This window comes from Hippoglossus hippoglossus, chromosome 16, assembly GCF_009819705.1.
Source record: "Hippoglossus hippoglossus isolate fHipHip1 chromosome 16, fHipHip1.pri, whole genome shotgun sequence".
In the NCBI taxonomy this organism is placed as follows: domain Eukaryota; kingdom Metazoa; phylum Chordata; class Actinopteri; order Pleuronectiformes; family Pleuronectidae; genus Hippoglossus; species Hippoglossus hippoglossus.
The window spans coordinates 6,815,103-6,830,537 of NC_047166.1; the positions used below are offsets into that span (position 1 = coordinate 6,815,103).

Consider the following 15,435-nt stretch of genomic DNA (forward strand, 5'->3'; position numbering starts at 1 on the left):
CCAAACATCACCAAAAGAAAAATAAGCCAGTCAGCAAATTCAGCCAGCGGGGGTTAGAGCAGAAAGGTACATGCAGCAGACTCCAACATGCCAAAACTCAGCAGGGTCAAGAGCTTTAAACACACAATCTAACAATAGTTTATAGCCGCCCCAGCAACTCTATGCTCACAATGCCAATGTTGATCCTGATGCTTTGCAGTTTACTACAGTCACCATCTTAGTTTAGTGTCTTTCCAAACATTTGTTATTTAGCACTGAACACAACCGCTGAGGCTGATGGGACTGACAATTAGTTTGTCGAGTATTTGGTCTTACACCAGAATGTTTTAACTGGTTGGTGGCATTAAATAAAGAGTCAGGCGATCCCCAAATTTACTGCAATTCATCCTGCGGGGAACATGAATGTCTACTGTCCAAAACGATGTCGAGACATTTCACTCAGATCCATAAAGATGTCAGCGTGCAACTTGGTGCTAAAAAGAGAATCAAAGGATCACTAAAGTGTTTGGGATCATCTGAATAACCATGAATGTGCGTAGGAAATTTCAATCTCTACGACAATGCTAATCTCGAGAGACCAGAATGGGAAAGGGCCAAAATTAGTTCTATGGTCTGTCTCATTGTATTTATTAGGCTTTTTGTACTATTAATATAATAATAATTTATTTGTTTCATGGGGAGGGTCAAAAATATCTGTACAAAGAGATGTAGGCTTAATAAAACCACCCATCCAACCATTATCCACTTGTAGTTTGTTGTTCATGTTCGTCTGATGGAAATAACAACATATCAGGCTTTGAGTCAAAATGGTGAAACAACCAACTGCTAATGTGGCTAAAGTCACTGTGGAGCACATAAAGTAGAGTTGAAGTATCCTCCATGTTACACAGGTGGACATTTAGCACTTAGCTGTGACATGTTGTCCTGGTCCCCGCTGCCCAGGTGCCCGTTTAAACTCTGGAAAGCTCGAGCTCTCCTTGCTTGTTATTTCAAACTTTTTTTCTCAAATTATTATGACCCTTTTCAAATTAAATTATGAGGGTTTTTTTCCTAATTAAATTACAACTTAATTCTTATATTACTATGACTTTAATCTCGAAATCTGCTATTTTCTTCTATAATCTGCACCTGATACTCCATCGTACAATTCTGACTCCATCAGAGCCTTACACACATTATTATGACAGGAGGACTGTTGTTGAGTTTCTAGAAATTTTATTATAAAACTTCTTTCTTCTTTAATCTTTAGAGACAGAGACATTGAGCAGAAACAACAAATGACATAAAACGACCTTTTTCCATTAACCACACTGACAAAAAATATACTTTTGGCCTTTTTTTAAAAACTTGATTATAAATCCATGGCCCACAGGTACGGAGAGAAAGAGCTCTGGTGTATATTTGTCTGACATTATGAAGAGAAACAACAGTAAATTGTTCCAGCTTAATACTTTAAATCTGTCATTTCCTGTGGTGGAAGTACCCCTGAAAACATAGACGTAGATGAAATGTACTTATAAATTAAAGACTCCAATTTTAATTGTTTTTAACTCATAATCTGACCCCTACAATTGATCGATATGTGCTTGTTCAAACGATGACATTTTCCTTTCCTTTACACTGCGAACAAATAATCTTCATTGCAACATTCAGTACATCTATCGTCCTTATTTTTCACTTAGCCTACATAAACCTAGTTGTGTGCATCTCTGTGCTTAAGCGCCAAACATTTTAATACTTCAAGCGTCCCACATTCATTCTGCCTCTTTTCCATGTGGTCTAATCAGTTATTAAGACATCTCTTGGTTTAAGTTCATGTTGTCCGTTAAAAATAACTTTGCTTAATAAGAAGTGCAATATCTCAAAGTTCAGCTCTGTCCGAGCCAAGTGTATCAAAATGTGGCACATCGATGTATATCCTGTTTCCAGATGTGTGTCGTTTTGTATCTGAACACAAGTTCTCCGGTCGTGCAGGCTTCAGGGACACTGGGCCCACTCAAAGGTCTGTGCCACTCCTTCACAGAGTTTGCAGCTTGTGTCTCCCTTGTCAGCCCTTTTAGTAGTAATGCACTCTTCCAATTGTCCCTGTCCCCGTCCCCAAGATATCAGGTTGGCCGTTCCTCCAGATCTCCCGTATGATACGTTCCCTCTCCTCCAGCCGCTGCGCCCGCTCCAGCTCTTCGGCTGAAGTAAATACGTTCACGCTCAGCGTCCCGTCCGACTGGCTGTTATGATTACCCACAGGGATTTCTGTGCTGGGCAAAGGGACTGGTGCCTCGACGTCCCCCCCCTCCTCGTCTTCTTCATCCTCACTCTCCTCCTCCTCCTCGCTGATGTCTTTTAATTGTTTTTTCTCTGGCGTGGAGGAGGAGGAGGCGACTTTGGTGCGTGGCTTGCAGGAGATGCGGATGACCAGGAGGCAGAGCGTCAGCACCAGGCCGAAGCACACCCCGAGCACAAAGTAAAGGCCGAAGCTCTCTGGGTTTGCTAAGGAACGGACAAAAACACACAATATCAGACAGAGTTTAATGTTATACATAAAAATATGATTTTGTTGGGCTGTAGCTTACCTTTAATGTGTGCATAAGCTGCTATGCTGTTGCTCAGCAGGTCCATTTCTTTTTTCTTCACATCCATGGTGATCTTGACTTAGTTTCCTTCACACCTGTAAAACGACACACAATTCACACCCTGTCAAATCTGGCTTTAATGCATCTAGACTCCTTTTTAATGCTCTTCCAGGTGCTTGAAGGCAGACAACCCTCCAGTGTTACATTCAGCGCGGCGCTCGGACGTCAATCCCACTCACTGCAGCGCTTCATATGCGGCAGGGTGGGTGGGATGAGGCCTCCAAGTGTCCGACAAAAGCTCCTCTGTGTCCTCCTTAAGTACTGGCTTCATCTGGGATCATCATAATGCATTTGGCACATTGCGCTGTGCCTCTGCCATTCTCCCAGCATCATGACAGCCCCTCTATAAACGAGGTCAGGAGTCATTTTTCCAAGTACCCACGAAGGACTCTTTCCAGGCCATCAGTTTGCGAAGCTCGGAGGACAACGGCCAGTGCAATATTGCTGACTTCTTTGCAGTCTTTGGACACAGTGTCCTTGACATTTAAGCTGTCACTCCTCCTGGCATCCTGTTAGTCTGAGGAGCCCTATTGTGTGTTTTTAGCTGTTCCTGTGTGCGGCTGTGACTTTTAACACTCCCGAGGAAGTTCTTTATTAAAGTGAAACCCGTTGGAGCCGTGCAGCAGATACAAGAGTTCATGTTCATTCTCAAGTCTGTTTTCTGTTTTCAGCAATTATCCGGATCCTGTTACCTTCATGCTACCTCCTCACTTGGTAGCCTTTGTCTCCAGGAGAAACGAGTCTGTGTATCATCTGAAATGAAACATTTATTGGATTTGCCTGTATTGAATACCAGGGTCATGTTGTACTGTTGGGTCTCTCTGTATTTCCTCTGGTAACCTTCCCCTCCTTCACCACGCTCACCCCTTTCCTGCCGACTCTGGCTTTTCTCCTCCACTTTGCCATTTCGTCAACAATTCCCACCACCACGGCTTGATGACATCGTGGTGTTGCAACACGAGGCACAGAAGTGAGGTGATAGCAGAGAGACCAGTTCAAAAATAAAGGTGGCTTTAATCTTTCCTGTTAATGTTCCCCTTCGTGTTGTGGCTGGTTGTGGTAAAAATGTGAAAACGATGACGAACGCCGTAGCCGTCCAACTCCAACCTGTGTGCTCTGCTCTCTTAAGTCGAACCACATGTCACTGTGCCTTCACACGGATCATATGGAGGTCCTCAAATTGCACAAACCACATGTTTGTGTTTGCATTTACCTCCAAATTACGCCCACTGATAACCCCCGGTGCCTGAGCTCCATCCTGATGTGAATACCTCATTGACTTATGTAGCTTTTTTGCTTATTTGTTGATGCAGCCTTCAGTAAAATTCAAGCATCAAAACCACACGTGTAAACCATATGTCGTGTGGCTCCACTAACAAACTTTCAAATACAGCAAATGCTCTCCTGTAAAACCAGAAGTAAACACAAAGTGACGCGCAGATAGAAAATAAAACTTACCAAAAAATGCAACTTTGGCGCACACGCTCAGTCCCAGCTCATGTTGTAATGAGCAGTTGGAAATGCAAAATGATCAAGCTCCTCTCTCTGTCCTCGCTGTTGGATCGGGGCCCGTGATCTTTGGTCCTCAGGCTAAACAGTTCATTTGGCAATCCTGAGACGAGAGCGACACACACACACATAGAGAGGGAGGGAGAGAAAGAGAGAGAGAGAGAGAGAGAGAGAGTCACCAACACAAATACAGACGTCAGGCCTCATTAGAACCAAACTCACTGAGGTGTCTGCAATGCAAACAGCGACCGGCCTGCTGCAGGATACACGGTCCAGCAAGAGACCAGAGGCTGAGGTTCAACTGTAAAATGCACAGAGGCCGAGGAGACACAGGAATGTGTGAGCTGTCTGAAAGAGGCAAAGCAAACTAGATCTTTATAATCAACCTTGAGTTAAAAGTATTCAGCAGAATCCTTGCTTTCAGTGAAAGTGCAACATACTTTGGTGTTTTCCAGGAGGTTGTAATTTATTTAACCATCTTTATTTACAGTCTATGCTAGATACTAAAAACAGTTAATAATATCTCCTAATGGTTTAAAGGTCTGACATGCAGTGAGCCAGCTGTGGGACTGATGTTATATGAGCCGTTGCTTTGTGCCATCCTAGACTGTTCAGGGTGCTTTTACAGAACATTTCATTATGCAGGACTGCTTTCATTAAAGTTGTTTTGTGTAAGAAAATGAGTCATAATCAAAATGTCTGCTCACTTTTAAACCATGCGATCTTTGGCTGCAATACAGAGTCCTCCACATTTCTACCAGACCTTGAATCTCTTTTCTATAAAGGGCATTAAAAGCCCTATAACCTGTTGGGGGTTGGTGCTTTACATGCTAGCTGGGCACATCCAGGTCTGTTAAAAAATGCTATGCTGTGAAGTTTTGGATGTTTTAGGGAAAAAGCTCCTCCGCCAGCTGCAGTTGGTTTTGCAGAGCCTCTGTGCTTTTTCAGGGCAGATTTTGATCTCGCTGACTCTTGGCAGATCCTGTGTACACTGTGCAGCGCCTGACCGAGACAGCGCTCGGGGGGCCAAGTGACAGAGCGTTCACTATGGCAACACGCTTTCCAGGCCACCCCCTCTGTCCCCACGGGAGCGAGACGATGGGCCTTTTGTTTCTGCTCAACACCGTAGGGATGGACCTACGCGGTGTCTTCCTGTCGAGCTTCCTTCCTTTTCTTTTCAATTATGAACAAGTTCATCTCCTCCCTCCCACAGAGTCTAATCCCCCCCCCCCCTCCTAATGGAATCTATTCATCATTATCCAAGCAGAGCAGAAGAACACGGGCTTTCAATGAGCTGTTTTGTTTTTGTCTCAAGGGTAATAAAGTGAGCGGCTCAGATGACTACAGTTGCTCTCCGGGCCAAGGTCGAAGCTAACGATTGGACACCTACAGTACGTTAACCGCCTCATCTCACACGGGAATGCAGCAAACCTGAGCTTCATCAGGACTCTGGCATCTGTAACTGGTGCTTAATGTCGACTGGCGAGCTGTTTAAAGCCCATCTAAACACTAATTATCCTGCCGTGTTGTTTTGTTGTGTTTTTTTTTTCACCCCAAGAAGGAAATTATTAACAGACCCTCTGCTCGCCAGCTATGTACAATCCATGACTCAACTTTCAGTCATTCTCTCCATTCTGACCCAATTTGCTTTTGGATTGCAGATGTCCGTGTTCTGCCAAAAGAAGACTTTCATCATAACGTGAAAATCAGTGGTTTCATTTTGTCCCATCAAGTCTTACTCAAACCTAAGTGTCATCATAAACTAAAACTAACTAAATATTATGAATTAAAATAACGGCAGTCCTCATGTAATGTCTCCTGACAGAATCAAATGTCCACACTAACCAAACACGACTGTAAAAATGAAGTAGTTACAAAAGAGCAAAAACCAAACTACTAACAACACTTTGGCAAGGACCAGGGTTCGCATTCTGGCAAAATTCAAAGAAGTAAACATACATTTCTAAATGTCATACTGATTGAGAGCTTTCACACCAGCTGCTCAGCAATATAATTGACAGTATCTCATGAATCAGGACACAATTTCCTTATTTTGTTATATTTTTAGAGTCAAACGCATAAAGCAGAAGATACCAGACAGTTGAAATGTGATTTTTCAAGGCTCTGGCCAAAGGGGCAGCAGCACCACGTGTCTTTGTGTCACATCTGAGCTCCTGTGATCTTTTTTTGTCCCTGCTAGTTTATCATTAGCTCGGTCCTGGCCTCAAACCATGAGGTCAAACACTCGCCCATCTTGACTCCTCACATGCTGCTGACAGATAAATAATCATATAGCCCATCCGGACATGGTTTGAATTGCGTGGGAAACTAAAGTTGTGGGGTGAAAGCATAATCACCTTATTGGACTTAATAATCACAGTAACAAAATGGCACCCAGCAGAGCCCAAACCTCTGCCAAGCGGCAACAGTCCCCTTAAATTTAATCAGGTCACACCAAATTAAAACACACACACACACACACACACACACACACACACACACATATCCAAAATTGGATATATTCCCTGGGAAAATCCCCCAAAAAAAGTCTCATTCTTCCTCCAAGTTCCGTGAAAATCCATTCTGCAGCTTTTGCGTAATCCTTCTGACAAACAAACAAACCAACAGACCGGGGCAAAAACATAACCTCCTCCGCGGCAGTAACGATAAAGGTTGCAACCAGCTCAGCAATTTTCCCAAAGTCTCAGTCAGCGATGAGCTATTTTTGAAAGAAAGTGAATGTGCTCTTACTCAGAAGCCAGCATAAACACAGTGATGCTGTGCTGTTGTGGCCTGAGAGGAGGTCAGACACTATTTCTAACTTCGCACTGTTTGCTTTGGTTTGGTTGCAGGGAGCTGAGTGGAAGAAAACCTCCGAGCTGTCATGCACTGGGATATTTCTGGTAGCCATCCACTTGGAGATGACCACAATGGCTCTTCCTTCCCACAGGGTTTGTCCCTTTTCCGCAGGGGACAACATCCAGGTCGAAGCTTTCCTCCAGCATCATTGCCATTGTCTTGAGATAAGTGCGAGACAGAATGACTGAGCAGTCTGATGCAAACAGACGTCCACTGGCTGATTTATGCCCCCTTACAGGGGCAGACCTCAAAAGTAAAAGTTTGTCCCCCAAATACTTGTTTTATAAACCGTCCAACCACAATACTCCTCTCGGAATCAAAGGAATGAAAGTCATAACCCTTCAGCTGAGTTTATTCAGAGCGTCAAGCCGCATTTGATTCATACAAGGAAGATGAAAAGGTCAGATCACACAGGGGGAGCGAGTCAGTGTTATTTCCTCATTGTCTGCGACACACGCCGAACCACAGGGGGGGAAAGAATATTTCCAATACCTTGACTTTCTCTGCGGCCACAACAATTCCTGGCACAGTGGACGGGTCTGTCTGTAGTTCGCCTGGGACGGAGCTCCACAGAATGAAAATAGCCGGGCTCGAACATAATCCCATTTCATTGTTTTTAAACCTCGAGTCCACACACAGGCTCGCTGTAGTAACGGATATCATGAGCCACCAAAAGAATTCATAGCATCTTACATAGTGCTCTTAAATTATCTTCATTAAAAAAGTTGCTGTTTTGATTCTGAGGCTGCTACTGAAATAAAAAAAAACTAAGTCTAGACTTAATGATGAACAGCATCAAACAAACCAATCTGGGTAATATATTCAATTTATGCATTTATTTTCAGCTTGTGGAGCACATTCTGAAACGCCGCGTGGTTCGCTTAAAAAAATATACAGAAATCAGAGCTCAGTCTTGGCTCAGTTATTCTCTCGATCCAGAAGAAATCCCCTCAGTCGTCTATGGAAGGTTAACAGCTTCCTACAAACTGCCAAGGAATCTTGAAACTGTATCGCAAAAATATCTGCTGGATTTCTCCACAAGCCGTTTATCACACACCTGTAATCAAGCACGAGAGCGGTGTCCAAGTCCTGAGACATAATGGATCTGCAAGCTCTCCCCACTCTCCGCTCGGTGAACAGAAACACTGTCCAACCCGAGATCTCTGAGTCTGTGAAAGCGCTCATGAGGCTCCACGGGGGGAAGGTAATTTCTCGTGGAAGCCACAGGGAGATTTTGTTTGCTGGGGGAAAGTAAGAGTGCATATCGTCCCAGTTCCTCTTGACATGAAGATCTTGGGATTCAAGCTGTGCCGACTATCAGTAGTGCTTCCCTCTCGTCAAGGCCTGCCTGCGTCTCCCACTGAGAGGAAGCTGGTTGCATTTGGAGACAGGACAGGGATGTGGAAGCTATAAGGACGGAGAAATTGAGGTTGATCCCGTTTTTTTTACACTTTCGTTAATTTCATGGAATTCATGGATCTGGAAATCAAGGGGACTGAGATTCATGAGCAATTTGGTGCAGATCCAAATAAAAATCCAGAATTAGTGAGTTTAAATGTAGTTTCATGAGGGGATGGTTGAGCTTTGACGGAGATATCCGCTCTACTGAGAGCACTTCTAGTTTGTTAGTTGGTTTGTGTTTGTTTGTTTGTTTATAAGCAAGACTACAAAAAAACTACTAAATGGATTTCCCCCGAAACTTGTTGACAGGATTCAATATGGGTCAGGGAAGAACCCATTAAATGTTGGTGTGGCCCTGAATCAGGGGTCATATCCAGGAATTTTGTTTTTCAACATTTTGTTGGAGCTTAATGAGAGAAATCAGGCACATTTATGGAACTATCTCTGAGGTTCAACCAACTTAGTGCAGCTGGATGGAATTTAAGGGGACTAATGGGCCTTGGTGGAGGTATGCACTCTACTGAGTATAGTATCTCTATAGAGTAATACAATGGACTAAGATATTTAGAAACAACCCTATATGGGTTTTTGGGAGCTATGGCGTCAGACCGTCAGACCTAAGCTAGGTCTGATGGTGCCTCATGCACCACATCAAAGAGGCTACGATCAAAGGATGGAGAAGGCTCAGCATCTTCTATAGGGAGAGATCGTAAATCATTTAATAGAGATAAACAGGCTACAGAAAATAAAACACACGACAGTTAGCACAAAGAGTAGCCACATTTTCGTGTGTAATGAATACCATCAAAGAGTGTTGTATGGCATTTTGTTGGACTAGCGGTTAAGACACATTCTTTAGAGCAGCAAAGTCTCTGGTTTGGTTCTGGCTGGAGATCTTTGTTGCATGTCATACAAATCTCGCTTCCGGCCTCCAATTTCTGCCTTTTTTTTTTATTTTACCCCATCGAATGGATGCAAAATGCAGAGAAAAATGACATCGCAGAGTGGAGGCGAGGGTGAAGTCAGTGCGAGAAAACTCTGGTCTGATTTATCTCAGCTGTTGTGCGGAGCTAGATCACAAGTTTGGACGCGCTCTTCGCATCTCTCAAGTACAAGGTTACAGACGCGTCTTGGCTCGGGGAACAGCTGCTGTAATGGAAATAAAGATGTTCAAACCGCATCAGCTGATGAAGACTGTGAGATGCGGCCAAATGCTCCAGAACAAACAAGTAAGAAGTCCTTGAGTGCAGATTGTGTCGTTAGGGCTGTTTACAGGATCAAGAACAAAGTGAAAACCAAAGTTGTTGAGCCAAAGTGAATGAGAAATCCTTCGGGTTTGACTCACTGAAAGTTTACACTTCTACAATGAAATGACAACGAAGCAAACTATGGTCCAAAGCTCCGGAAAAGGTAAGGGATAAGCACTTCAGAGAAAACATACTGCTGACTTTTATATATTGACTCAACACGAATTTAACACCCCCTGCTGGTGAAAACCTATTTTAGCTGCAGAGACAAACAGCTTCTGTGAATTTAAAGTCAGAACTTGCCCAGCTTTTATCAAGTTTCCACTTAACTGGAAACAAACCCATGCTGTTTGTGCACCATTCAACTTTAGAGGTGTTTGCTCCATTAGATGATTCAATCTTGTGAAAACGTTCTTGAATATGCTTGTGTTTGATAAAGAGCTGAAAGAAAGCTTTGTTTTTCTCAAGTGTGGACGTGCTCTTTATTCGAAATGGGGCCAATGAACAGCGGCTTTACTTTCGATGACGACAACCTTTGCCAAGAGGATCAAACCCACAGTCAGGCAGTGTTGGGCACTGATTAATTGACGTTAGACATTAGACTTTTCAACAAGAGCACAGTTATAACAGACATGACTCATAGGTGGGTTATTCTGAACCCGAGACTGAAACTGAGATGTAAACGTCCACCATCTCATTAAAGAGGACGACAGAACTGTGATAGCCCAACTCCAACCCGCTGCTGCAGGTGGATCATATGGCCAATATACAGAGACACCATTTACACTCACATTCTCACCTACGGGCAATTTAAAGGCCACATCCATACTACATCTACAGCTACAGATATATCCATGTTTTCGTTTAAAAACTGCATTTTCAAACCAATACGATCTCCGTCCACATGAGCAATAGCTTGTCTCCTACGTATGTGAGCAGTTGCATCATTGTAAAAGGCAGAATTTAACTGAACATCAATTCTTGTAATGGATTATCCACAAATCAGTGAAGGCTATGTCATGATCGAAAAGACCCAGGAAGAAAGTCAGAGTACTTCATGGAGAAAAGCCACACAGACACGGGGAGAACATGTAAAGTCCAAAGACCCTGGCCAAGCTGGGACTCATGCTGGGAAGCATGAATGCTCTTGCTGTGAGTGCAAACCGCTGCACCGGTGTTCAATTAATAATCTGCACGCTTCATGTGTGGAGCCATATAGCTGCAAGCTGCAATAAATACCTCCAACCTGCTGACTCTTTGTGTTCAGCTCCCTCTGCGCCGCTAACTCTCCTTCAAGCGAAATGTACTGACACATGACATAGCATGTGCAGGCTGATGCAAAAATACAACAACATAGAATTGAATTGAATAGATCGGCCACAAAGATCTGCCCTGTTGTCCCAGATCCAGCTATTTGAGTCAATACCCGATATCAGTATCAGATTGGTGAACAGCCACCATGGCGCCAGCTCGCTTCAGAGTAACTGCAGCCCTGGCCCGAAAAAATCCCAGAGTATCCTTGTGTCATCAGAAGGGAATCACAGTGCGCTGCTTGTCCCGTGAAGAGCATATTTTCTGGGCTATGGCAGGTAATGGGAGGGTAATGGAGATATGGGAGTGAGCTAGGGGGTTAGGGCAAGTGGTTAAACGCACCCAGATGTGTTCCTGATGTGAGTCAGAGCCCGAATGCTTTACTATGTAAATGAAGGGTAGATATCCCACGTATTATCTTCTTACTGACATTATCTCAGTGGCAATCAAGCAAATCAAGCGAAGCCCCTGGAAGCAGGAAGCCTCATGCAACCAACGCTGTGTGTGTGTGTGTTTGCTGAAAGGGTTTATTTGTGCATGTGTGCACAGTATGTGACTCCATGATGACAGTGACTGCTTGTCTGTGTATGTTTCTGTATGTTGGAGTTGAATCATGTGAACATTCCTCTAAAGTTTCGCTCAACACAAACTCCGAGCTCCAAAAATAGATGATGATCTCACCCTTTTCATCGATCTTGGCCCCCATCCAGCGGCACGCCGGCACCACACACTGTACCAATTACACGGAGCCTACGGATTTCTCTGTGACACAAAACACGTGCTTGCCCTTCTCATGATTGGGTCGGTCGAATTGATGCAGCTCTGTGAGATTGGGGGGGGGGGGGGGGGGGGTTGGACACCGTGTAGGCTCAGTCAAACCCCAGTGGACAAGCATGTTAAACAGCTTTGACCCACAAGTTATACAAGAGAAGCACTGTTAGAGGTGCAGTGATTCATTTTTTTCATGTTCCACAGTATAATTTCCCCCTAAGATGATCTTAACACTGTGTATTTATGAACGTTTGAAAAGGGCGGTGATCAAAACCAGCAGCTACATGGTGGTGCAATGAGCAAAGATGAGTTTTAAGACAATTTTCCCCCAATGGTGTCAATGAGACACAAATTTACTGTGTGTAAAAACCCAGAGGGGTAGTTTCGACCAAGAACTAATTAATCACCTTGCAGAAACCTACTACTCACTGAGCAACATTAGCAATTAACAGGAGCCAAAGCAAATCAGCAGCAGCAATAATTCTCAGTTTGAATGGACCACTGTGCTGACGGGTGTATAGCTGGTGTTCAAAGACGTCAGCTGACGATCAGCTGATCGGGCTGACACTTATGACTTCATGCCATTTCTTAAACATGCGCCATGAAATCCTTTATGCATTTCAAGCCCTAATAAAGTCCTTCTTCTCAGTGTGTTTCTGATGGATATATATATATTTGTCACACTAGGTAACTTACTCATCTCTGGTTTGTCAGCTGGACCGTCCCCAGTGGAAACATAGAGAAGAGTTAAAATCACAGGTCGATTAAGGTGAGGATTACACAAGAGCTTCACTAACTGCTGGAGTGTGTAAGAGTGCAACTGGTACTCTACAATTGTGCAGTAGTGGGGGAAGTATTCAAACGTTTTACTTCAGTAAAAGTACGAACAAATACACAAAAAAATGTACAAAAGTTAAAGTAAAAGTACCACATTAACTCTTCTTCTTGAGTAAAAGTAAGTACTCACTTTTAAATATACTTAAAGTAGAGTTTAGCCTATTACCTAATACAACTACTACTACATAATTATGGTTGACTCTCCGCAGTGGCCCTCAAATCCATGTAAGGGCCCAGTCACACATACACAAATGTAGCTGTGGTGTTTCACTTTAAATCCGTGCAAGTGATGAGGCGAACAAAGCCTCTGCTTACTGAGACGAGGCAAATCGCATTGGGGCTTCGTGTTTAACTTTGGTGAACTTTGACCTGTGATATTAACTTTGCTTTTGTGTATGTGTGACCGTGCCCTCAGTTGTTTTTGTCACCAGTGATGCTGGTGATGCTTCAGGAGGCGGGGTCTAATGTTACCTGCCCGTTCTGATTGGCTCAGTGGGCCAATTCCTCTCTTAATATTGTTTACTTCTAAAAATACAAATAACAACTGATGTGAACATGTAATGCAACTCATTGTAAAATTTAGTGCAGTAGAAAGTACAGATATTTGCTCATATAAGTAGAGGAGTAAAATTGATAAATGCATGAAAATATATGTTCTTAAGTACAATAATGAAGTAAATGTAGTGGCCGGGTTAAAGTAAAGTAAAGCTATGTTCAGGTTTAGCCCTGAAGTGTCTGATAACAGGGAGTGAAAATGAAACAGAGCTGCATCATGACATCATGACTCATTTTAGTTTCTGCATGTTGAAGCTTTTCCATATGTTTGACATTTACTGTTGCACAGAGCTACAATACAGAACCTGCCCACCTGGGAACAAGCTATCTGCAGTTATACTGGGACATAAGAGACCCATTATCTACTCTATGTGTATGTACACTAGAGCTAAATCACTGAACCCACAACTGCAAATTACATTGTTGTTGTTGTTATTGATGCAATTTGCAAAATTCGAACAGATTTTTAATAGAATAATTCTCTCCCCAGGCTGTGCACTAAATGAGGAACAGAAAATTAAAGGAGCTGCTCCGCGCAGGTGACTAAAGCAGAACATCCACTGGGACTGTTTGGTGATAACAATACAGGTTTGGCAGGAACAAAGAAAACATTGTTATGAGATGAAACATTGTCTGTGAGAGTTCTGTCCAACATGGCAGCATCACATGTCCCGGTTTCTATCTTTAAGAGGATATTTCTTGTTTATTATTTCTGTGCTACACATGAAAAAGAAGAAGTATTGATTATCTTTAACCCCTTTCCAGGTTTGTTTCCTGTGATGCTGTGGGGTCATCCTGACTTTGTGTGGGCTGAAACTTTCTGTAAAACAGATTGGTGCCCTGGGAGTTTAGACAGGCACTTCAAATCAGAGTCTGACCCCTGACCCGCGGGCACATTTAGAATAAGTTAATAACCATCCTCGGGACAGATAAGACAGGCCGACTGATAAGTGAGTCAGTGGGGTTTTGGGGAAGAAAAAAAAGGTCTGCTGGCACGGAGAGGTCACGCAGGAGTCAACTCTTCCCAGCCATGAAGCCTCGAAGGGGGTTTACTTAGCTGCAGTAAGCATTCACACTATGGAGGGTTATCTGATCGACTGGAGGAGGCACAGCTAAAGTGCCGCCTGCTCATTCAGATAGGATAAATTAGATGGAGACCCCTGAGAGCAAGCGAGCCCAGCCCAGCCTCCACCCTCACCTCGCTTTCTCCCTGATAAGAGGTGCAATCCATGAGAGGGAGCTCAGAGAGCCAAAGCATATGGTTAACTGTTGTTGCATGAATGTTTCAGTGGACGTGTTTAAAAAAAAGAAACGGAGCCATATGAGGCATGTGCGCTACTTCCTCTCTCTCTCTCACTTCTCTGATTATATGACGTCTGCTCTTTCTGACCTCAGAAAAAAAAAACAAGAAACACAAAAAGCGACAGGATGTTTGCTTTGATTGTAGAAAGGTGACAACTAATTCATCACCACAAGGTTAACGAATAATGTGCAGCTGCACAGGAAAGCCAGGCTACTCCTGTCCTGCCTCAGCTATAAGTGCAGCATCAGCTCCTCTTGCTGGAAACACACATTTACACCACGATGCATTGACACTGATCTGGGCTGATTCCAACAAAAACATACAAATGGGGATACAAATTTAATTTTGCTAATTTTAACCAACAAATAAAAAAAAAATAGAGTCGGCATCATGTGAAAAACATCTTTATAAAGGTGTTGTTATCAAAACTATCTGGAGCTGCTGGGATGGAAACCAGTTATATCAAACTTTATGGCACATGGATGTTTTCCCAATCACACGCCCCTCGGGACAAGCCTGCCAAGTTTTAATTCACATAAGATGCAACACAGTGAAACTTTAGACTGTCTCTGCTCCAGAAAACTCCAGATGTTGTAAAAGCAGCTGTACAGAAAAGCTGTGATGTTTCCATATGTCACTGTCCATACAGTAAAATGAACTGTCAAACTCACCGGTCAGTGCTGAGAAAAAACAAAACAAAACACGTCCTTCTACAACAGTTCAGTCCAAACGGGGAAAAAACCTCAGGCAACTGCAGATCTCAGCCTTCTTTTCCCTCCACATTTAAAAACACACAGCATCACGAGCAGTCCTGACTGTTTCTGTTGATTCTCTGTTGCTGCTGTGGTCAAGTCCTGAAGAGAGTGTGTGTGTGTGTGTGTGTGTGTGTGGGTGTGTGTGTGTGTGTGTGCAGCGTCTGGGGAAGAGGTGGTAACTTCCTCTCAAAGTTGGAGACGGAGTGAGTAACAGAGTTTTCTCCCTCCCGGCTCCAATCCACATGAAGCAGGAAAAG

General features: G+C 43.4%; 2 protein-coding genes across 4 annotated transcripts in view; one reads left to right on the plus strand and one right to left on the minus strand.

The window, feature by feature from the left end:
• The window catches only part of LOC117777400 (hemicentin-1-like), a 1,765,934-nt gene that overhangs the window by 1,613,273 nt on the left and 137,226 nt on the right, over window positions 1-15,435 (plus strand). The gene's annotated exons all lie outside the window — the stretch shown is intronic.
• On the minus strand, window positions 1,194-15,400 carry eva1ba (eva-1 homolog Ba (C. elegans)). Of its 3 annotated transcripts, XM_034612259.1 has the most exons (5): window positions 15,095-15,399; window positions 4,362-4,440; window positions 4,089-4,242; window positions 2,571-2,665; window positions 1,194-2,487 (listed from the first exon to the last, which is right to left on the minus strand). In XM_034612259.1, exons 4-5 carry the CDS (start codon window positions 2,635-2,637, stop codon window positions 2,057-2,059), a joined length of 498 nt encoding a protein of 165 aa, XP_034468150.1. In that variant the 5' UTR covers window positions 2,638-2,665; window positions 4,089-4,242; window positions 4,362-4,440; window positions 15,095-15,399; the 3' UTR covers window positions 1,194-2,056. The 3 variants fall into 3 exon arrangements, with proteins under 3 accessions (XP_034468150.1, XP_034468149.1, XP_034468151.1); XM_034612258.1 differs by lacking the exon at window positions 4,362-4,440; XM_034612260.1 differs by lacking the exons at window positions 4,089-4,242; window positions 4,362-4,440 and having other exon boundaries at window positions 15,095-15,400.

Coding starts and splice junctions, on each gene's coding strand:
- eva1ba (XM_034612260.1), bottom strand. CDS start 2,637: ATGGATGTGAAGAAAAAAGAAATGGACCTGCTGAGCAACAGCATAGCA. Junction 2,488..2,570: donor AGCTTATGCACACATTAAAG/GTAAGCTACAGC, acceptor TCCGTTCCTTAG/CAAACCCAGAGAGCTTCGGC.